The sequence below is a fragment of the Chiloscyllium plagiosum genome, chromosome 24 (genome assembly GCF_004010195.1).
Source record: "Chiloscyllium plagiosum isolate BGI_BamShark_2017 chromosome 24, ASM401019v2, whole genome shotgun sequence".
NCBI lineage: Eukaryota > Metazoa > Chordata > Chondrichthyes > Orectolobiformes > Hemiscylliidae > Chiloscyllium > Chiloscyllium plagiosum.
In genome coordinates this window covers 869,996-878,259 of record NC_057733.1, presented here as the reverse complement: position 1 = coordinate 878,259, position 8,264 = coordinate 869,996, and the positions used below count along the sequence as shown (strand labels likewise).

Below are 8,264 nucleotides of genomic sequence, written 5' to 3'. Positions count from 1 at the left end.
TGGACAAAGACACCATTGGAGTAGAAGTTCATAGTTGTTTGAAAGTGGAGTCACAGGTAGATAGGACAGTGAAAAAGGCGTTTGGTATGCTTGCCTTTATTGGTCAGTGCATTGAGTATAGGAGTTGGGAGGTCATGTTCCGGCTGTACATTGATTAGGCCAATGGAATATAGCATGCAATTCTGGTGTCCCTGCCATAGGAAGGATGTGTGAAACTTGAAAAGGTTCAGAAAAGATTTACAAGGATATTGCCAGGGTTGGAGGGTTTAAGCTATAGGGAGAAGCTAAATAGGCTGGGGCTATTTTCCCTGGAGCAGAAGAAGCTGAGGTGACCTTACAGAGGTTTATAAAATCATGAGGGGCATGGATAGGGTAATCAGACAATATTTTTTCCCCGGGGTGGGAGAATCCAAAACTAGAGGGCATAGTTTAAAATGAGTGGGAAAGATTTAAAAGGGACCTAAGGGCAACTTTCTCATGCAGAGGATGGTACGTGTATGGAATCAGCTGCCAGAGGAAGTGGTGAAGGTTGGTATAACTGCAAATTTAAAAGACATCTGGATGGGTATATGAATAGGAAGGATTTAAGAAGGATATGGGCCAAATGGGACTAGATTAATGTAGGATATCTGGTCAACATGGATGAGCTGGACCAAAGAGTCTACTTTCGCGCTGTACATCTCTATGACTCTCAGGTCATAATGCCTAGCACCTCCCAGGAGTTTCAGGAAGATTGAGAGATTATTGCCATTGCCTCTGCAATTTCCACTCTCACTTCCTTCAATAGCTTTGGATGCATCTCATCTGGTCCTGGTGCCTTGTCAATATTAGCCTATCAAGATTGCCTCATTAGCTGGTGATCAACCTTACTCCTCTATCATCATGGTCTGGGTATGTAAAGAGTATCTTTGCATTTTTAATTGTGCACAGAAATGGGAGAACTGCTTTAAGGATTACTGTTGGTTCCAGTGGTAGTTGAAGTGTGTATCCAAATGAACTTACAGTTGAGGATCTGTGTGCAAGTATTTGATACAAGTAGCTGATTGATAACTGGTCACCAGTCCACAAACCAATGACAAATGCCTTATGTCTGCCAATAATGATTTGATTGATTCTCAGGTCGCTGAACAATTTGTGACTATGAACAAGCTAGAGAGGAGCTTTCGGGCCACCACCAGCTCAGAAACTCACTCTGACTTTTGTAGCATAAACCTGAAGAAAGCCAGTCTATCCTTTTTCTCCCATCAGCTATGACTTTTAATAATATGTCAAAGACATTTTACAAGTGAATCAGTCCCGTGTCTCTTGCAAACTGGTGAAAACAAAGAACGTCTGAGAAGTAGCATTCTGATCAGCACAAGAACCATCTTGGCAGATCTTGTGAACAGAGATCACTGAAATGCTTTCCCAGTATTGCCCCATCCATAGCACCCATGTTTTTTTTCCTCTGTGCATGTGTGTGCATGCATTCCTGCGTATATGTATATGTGATTCAGTGCAGGTTATGTCCCTGTACTGCAGTGGTAGTTCATGGCTCCTGTTTGCATGGACCCTGTCCCTCTGCTTTGGGCAGTTAGCACAATGATACAGTAAGTCATACCTGAAGCACTGATTAATTGTACACAGTCATGGAGTTGTACAGCATGGAAATAGACCCTTTGGTCAACTCATCCCTGCCAGTCAGATATCTTACATTAAAAGGGATGACAATGAGAAGAGGGACGGCAAATACAGGAATGAAGGTGTGGTATCTGAATACACATACTAATAAATAAGATAAATAAGCTTGTGGTGCAGATTGAATTTGGTAGGAATGATGTGTTGGGGACAAGAGAGACATGGCTGCAAGGGAATCAGGATCAGGTCCTAAATATCCAAAGATATAAATCTTATCGAAAAGAAAGGCAGGTGGACAGAGCGGGGTGGGTTTGCCTTATTAATAAGAAATGAAATTAAATCATTAGCAAGAAACAATACTGAATCAGATGATGTAGAATCTGTGTAGGTAAAGCTGAGGAACTGCAAAGGTGAAAAAAACCATAATGGGAGTTATGCACAGGTCTCCAAACAGTTGTCAGGATGTGGGGCACATGATACACCAGGAGATGGAAAAGATGTGTAAGAACGGCAAGGTTACCGTGATCATAAGGGATTTCAATATAGTTGGTAGTAGACAGGACAATTAGATTGGTAGTGGATTGTAAGAAAGGAAATGGCTTTTTGGAGCAGCTTTTGGTGGATCTGATGTGGGAACAGACAATTTGGATTTTAGTAATGTGCAATGAGGCAGACGTGAGAAGGCAGCTTAAGGTGAAGGAACCTTAGGAAGCAGTGACTATAACATAATAGAATTTGCTGTGCAATTTGAGAGGGAGAAGGTGGAATCAGACGTGATAGTTATGGATGGCACGTTGGCACAGTAGTTAGCACTGCTGCCTCACAGCGCCAGAAACCTGGGTTCAGTTCCCGCCTCAGGCAACTGTCTGTTTGCACATTCTCCCCATGTCTGTATGGGTTTCCTCTGGGTGTTCCGGTTTCCTCCTACAGTCCAAAAATGTGCAGGTCAGGTGAATTGGCCATGCTAAATTGCCAGTAGTGTTAGGTGAAGGGGTGAATGTAGGGGCATGGGTGGAGTTGCTCTTCGGAGGGTCGGTGTGGACTTGTTGGGCCGAAGGGACTGTTTATACACTGTAAGTAATCTAATCTATAGTTGATTAAAGGCAACTACAGAGGCATGAGGGGACAGCTGACCAGAATCGACTAGGAGAGGAGGCTAATAGGAAAGGCAATGGAAGAGCAACGGCAGGAGTTTCTGGGAGTAATTCGGGAGACACAACAAAAATTCATCCCTCGGAAAAAGAAGCATACTAAAGGGAGGACGAGGCAGCCAGGGCTGACAAGGGAAGTCAGGGACAGCATAACAGCAAAAGAGGAAGTAGCTAATGCAGAAGGACAGTGGGAAGCCAGAGGATTGGGATCAACAGAGGACAATGAAAAAGAATATAAGGAAAGAGAAGATTTAGTATGAGGGTAAGTTAGCCAGTACTGTAAAAGAACATTGCAAGAGTTTCTTTAGATATATAAAGAGCAAAATAGAGGCAAAAGTGGACATTGGGCTGCTGGAAAATGACACTGCAGAAGTAGTAATGAGGAACAATGAAATGGCTAAGGAACTGAACAAGTACTTTGTATCAGTCTTCATGATGGAAGACATGAGTAACATCCCAAAAATTCAAGAGAGTCAGGAGGCAGAAGTGAGTATGGTGGCTGTCACCAAAGAGAAGCTGCTAGAAGGAGAGCTGATGGATTTTATCTACCTGGACTTTCAGAAGGCCTTTGACAAGATGCCGCACAGGGAGGCTGCTGACTAAGATAAGGGCCCATGGTTTTAGAGGCAAGGTACTAGCATGGATAGAAGATTGGCGGAAGGCAAGAGTAGGAATAAATGAATCATTCTCAGGCTGGCAGCCGGTGACATGTGGTATTCTGCAACGGTCAGTGTTGGGGCCACAATTTTTCATTTTATACTTTAATGATCTAGATGAAGGAACTGAGGATATTCTGGTGAAGTTTGCAGATGATACAAAGATAGGTGGAGAGGCAGGTAGTATTGAGGAGGCAGGGAGGCTACAGCAAGATTTAGACAGGTTAAAAGAGTAGGCAAAGTAGTGGCAGATGGAATACAACATGGAAAATTCCCTTTGAGAGGAAGAATAGAGACATAGACTATTTTCTAAATGGAGAGAAAATTCAGAAATCTGAAGTGCAAAGGGACTGTGAAGTCCCAGTCTAGGATTCTCTTAAGGTAAACTTGCAGGTTGAATCAATAGTTAGGAAGGCAAATACAATGTTGGCATTTATTTTGCAAGAACAAAAATATAAAAGCAGGGATGTACTTCCAAGGCTTTATGAGGCTCTGTTCAGACCACATTTAGAGTATTGTGAACAATGTTTAGCCCCCTAGCTCAGGAAGGACGTACTGACCCTGGAATGGATCCAGAAGAGGTTCACAAGAATGAAAGGCTTAACATGTCAGGAACATGTGAGGACTCTGGGACTATATGGAATTTAGCAGGATGAGGGAGGATCTAATTGAAACTTACAGAATACTGAAAGGCCTGGACAAAGTGCACATTGGGAAGATGTTTCCATTATCAGAAGAGACGAGGAGCCAAGGGCACGACTACAGAGTAAAGAGAAGACCCTTTAAAGCAGAGATAAGGAGAAACCTCTTCCGCCAGAGAGTGGTAAATTGATGTAATTCACTCCCACAGAAGGCTGTGGAGGCCAGGTCGCTGAGTATATTTAAGACAGAGATAGATAGGTTGTTGATTGTCAAGGGATCAAAGGTTACGGGGAGAAAGTGGGAGAATGGAGTTGAGAAAGTTATCAGCCATGATTGAATGGCAGAGCAGACTCGATAGACCAAATGGCCTAATTTCTGCCCTTATGTCTTATGGTTTTATTAATCTAGTCACAGTTGCCAGCATTTAGCCCATATCCTTCTAAACTTTTACGATTCATGTATACATCCAAATACTTTTATAATGTTGTAATTGTACCAGCTTCCACCACCTCCCCTGGCAGTTCTCTCCATAGTTGCAGCACCATCTGTATGAAAAGGTTGCCCCTTAGGTCCCTTTTATATATTTCCAACTTAAACCTGTGCTATCTAGTTTTGGACTCCCCTACCCAGGGAAAAATACCTTGGCTATTCAGCCTATCAATGTCCCTCATGATTTTACAAACCTCGATAAGGACAGGCCTCAGCCTCCAACACTCCTGAGAAAATAGCCCCACCCTGTTCAGCCTCTCCCTGTCATTCAAATCTGGCATGATCCTTGCAAATCTTTTCTGCACCCATTCATGTTTAACAACATCCTTCCTATAGCAGGAAAACCAAAATTGAATGCAGTATTCCAAAAGTGGCCTAACCACTTCTTCAACATTCCTGGTAATAAATTTCTCGAGTATTGGTGGTCAAATTCTGTCAGCCACTGTAATACAGAGATCTTATAAAGATGCTTCTAGCACATTTTGTTTCATGCTCCCTTTAATATTTCCATTAAATTGATGCCCCAATATCTGGCCTGTCTTGACATCTAGCAATCAATGGAATCCCTATTCTTTGTCTCCATGGAATGTCCCATTTATTCAACAAAGGTTGAAGGAAAGAACTGTTTTTTTCCCAGGAATTATTTCAAGTTAGCCGATATCTGTTATATCTGGCTCTTATTTTATAAGAACTGACTATTAGTTAGAACCTTGTGCCTGTCCACATTAGGACAAAGTCCATGAGAAATTTCTTCATGAAGTGGCCAGCTGGTTCTAAAACTTAACAAAATCCGATGATGTAGCATGGATTCCATGCAAGATGATGTTCATTGAACTTATAATCCAGCTCCCAAAGCACTGATCCAATGGGACAACATCTCAGGTCTTCTTTAGCAGGGATGTAACCAGTGTGTATGTATTCATTTCATTCTTCCATTGCTCATATGGTTTTGACTCTGAGAATGTTAGAGGGTAATTAGACGCAGTGTCAAAGAGTGTGGCGCTGGAAAAGCACAGCCGGTCAGGCAGTATCTGAGAAGCAGGAGAATTTACGTTTCGAGCATAAGCTCTTCATCAAGAATTCCGGTGTCTTTCTGTATCTACTTACAGGAGCCTCGGTGAATTCCAAGTTATTTCCCAATAACTGCAGACAATTATAGTCAACTGACACACTCAGATGACAAAGGTGTTACCACTGGGCCAAGCTGGAACTGCACAGTGAAACTGATTAACGTGTTCTCGTTTCCTTTGAGTGCAGAACAGACAACAGTTCAAGGCGCGTGGCTACTGATATCAGTTTGCATCAGGATAATCAGGAAAGGCTGTGGAAGATGAATTTTTTTTCATTGGAAGTAAAGGACTTGTGGGAACCAGAGAGTCGGCAGCTGAGAGTGAGAGTGAGTGTCTAACTGAAATACAACTTGTGAATGTAAGGGAGGAGGGGAGGGATAGGATGGGAAGACCAGCTTCGACATGGAGTAAGGTAAAACTGACCTGATCACAGAATCTCCAGAGGATGTCTGGCTCATCTGACCCTCTGCAATGCATCCTGTCCAAACACACCTTCTTTCCCTATTCTCATAACCTCACATTTGCTATGACTAATCTATTTAACCTGCACATTCCTGGACACTACGGGCAATTTAGTATGGCCAATCCACCAACCTGCACATTTTTGGCCTGTGGGAGGAAACCAGAGCATCCAAAGGGATCCACACAGATATGGGTAGAATGTGCAAACTACACACAGCTACCAAGGCTGGAATCAAACAAGGTCCCTGGTGCTGTGAGGCAGCAGTGTAAACCATTGAGCCAGGGTGCTGCCCATGTGATGATCTGTGAATATTAAAATATTTCTAGAGATCAAGTGGGCTGAGGACTATCTGTAAACTAGCGAGGCTGACAAATGTCTGAAAACAAGTGAATAAGCAGCCTGCTTGCCATTCCCAACACAGTTCACCTGTTCCTTAAGTCTGTTCTGTGACCCAGAGTGTTGTACAGTATGAGCAGGAATTCGTCCTCTGAGGAGAATTTTTAGTTAGGTACTGCACTGTCAGTGGTGCTGAATTTTGGAGCAAATTGAACAAGGTCCCATCTACTTCACCAGTGCACTATTTTGAAGAAATGCAAAAGAATTCTCCTAATATTTATCACCAGCAAGTGTTACTAATAACATGTGGTCTAATTGTTATCATAGAGATGGCAAAGAGGTGCACATTGGCTGTGAGTTTGGCGTTATAGCAGCAATCCACTGCATTGGGTGTCCTGAAGTCACAAAAGGTAATATTCATCTTTCTTTTTTTTTGTGTCATCAATCCCATGCAGCTCAGAATTTCCAAGTGTATTTGAAGAAAGGTAAATTGCCCACTCTGTGAATAGGAACATTTGGGTGGAGTCCTATTCTTAGTTTTATCTTAAGACTATCCCAGGAACAAATGCCTCAGTGGCAATACTACAACTGGCGTCCATTCACCTTGCTGCTGTGTCCATACTTACATGCTGCCAACACATCCTTCTCTACCATCCCCTCATTCTTCTCATTCTCCACCGACAACCAATCCTGGGCCAGGAAATAGTACATAATGTCAGTCTGCTTGTCCCAAACTGCCACATGCTCCAGGTGCCAAGAGGGGCTCAGTCCTGCAGAGAACAGCAATATTTCAAAAGGAGTCTGTCCAACTAATCACACAAGGAAATGAACCATTCTGCATATGTGTTCAGCTTGGAAACTCAAAAGCGGTTAGAAAATTGCTCTGGAATTTATGGTTTCCACTGCCAGGACAGTAATGTGAGAAATAGCCCAGTTACTTGCACACAAAAGATAGTAGATATTTAGAACAAATGTCAGTGGATGCTAGATCCGTTATTAGGTTTAAAACTGAGATTGATACATTTTGTGAAGCAAAGGTATTAAAGGATATTGGCCAAAGGCATGTATTGGGAATTAGGCCACGGATCAGCCATGGACTGCTTTAAAGGTGGCTCTCGATTGTCTGATAATGCCATTCATGCCAACTAAATCGCACATCATATCTAATACAAAAGCTATTAATCACTATTAACAGTTATCCCACTTTATTTTGATATTTCAGTCAGCTCAAAATAGGTTACTGTTTTAATTGTGAAATTTCCACAAAACATCTGAATTTCTATCCCTGCAGTTACAAAGAAGAAAGAAATAGAGGCAGGCCATTCAACACCTCAAGCCTGCCACTCTAGAAGATCTGATCTTCCCCAGGCCTGTGCAAATCCAGTTCAGTTTCTCAGTGCTGGTTAGAAACATAGAACATAGAACATAGAAAAATACAGCGCAGTACAGGCCCTTTGGCCCTCGATGTTGCGCCGATCCAAGCCCACCTAACCTATACTAGCCCACTATCTTCCATATTCTGGATCAGTGGTGCTGGAAGAGCACAGCAATTCAGGCAGCATCTGAGGACAGGCAAAATCGACGTTTCGGGCAAAAGCCCTTCATCAGGAATAAAGGCAGAGAGCCTGAAGCATGGAGAGATAAGCTAGAGGAGGGTAGGGGTGGGGATAGAGTAGCATAGAGTCTGAGGAAATGACCTGGGAGTTGCAATGAGAGAGAGACTCCCTGAGATTCTTGTAGAGAGAGGAGGAAAACTTCTTCAAGGCAGGCATCCTTGCAAGAGGATTCACAGTAGGGTTAAAATCAACGAGGTAAAAACAATGACTGCAGATGCTGGAAA

The 8,264-nt window shown here is 42.8% G+C and overlaps 1 protein-coding gene across 1 annotated transcript in view; it reads right to left on the bottom strand.

Moving 5' to 3' along the window:
* The window catches only part of pkd1b (polycystic kidney disease 1b), a 205,610-nt gene that overhangs the window by 87,409 nt on the left and 109,937 nt on the right, over positions 1-8,264 (bottom strand). Inside the window, exon 22 of the mRNA XM_043715206.1 lies at positions 7,051-7,194. Coding sequence (XP_043571141.1) covers positions 7,051-7,194 — 144 coding nt within the window. The remainder of the gene's footprint in view (positions 1-7,050; positions 7,195-8,264) is intronic.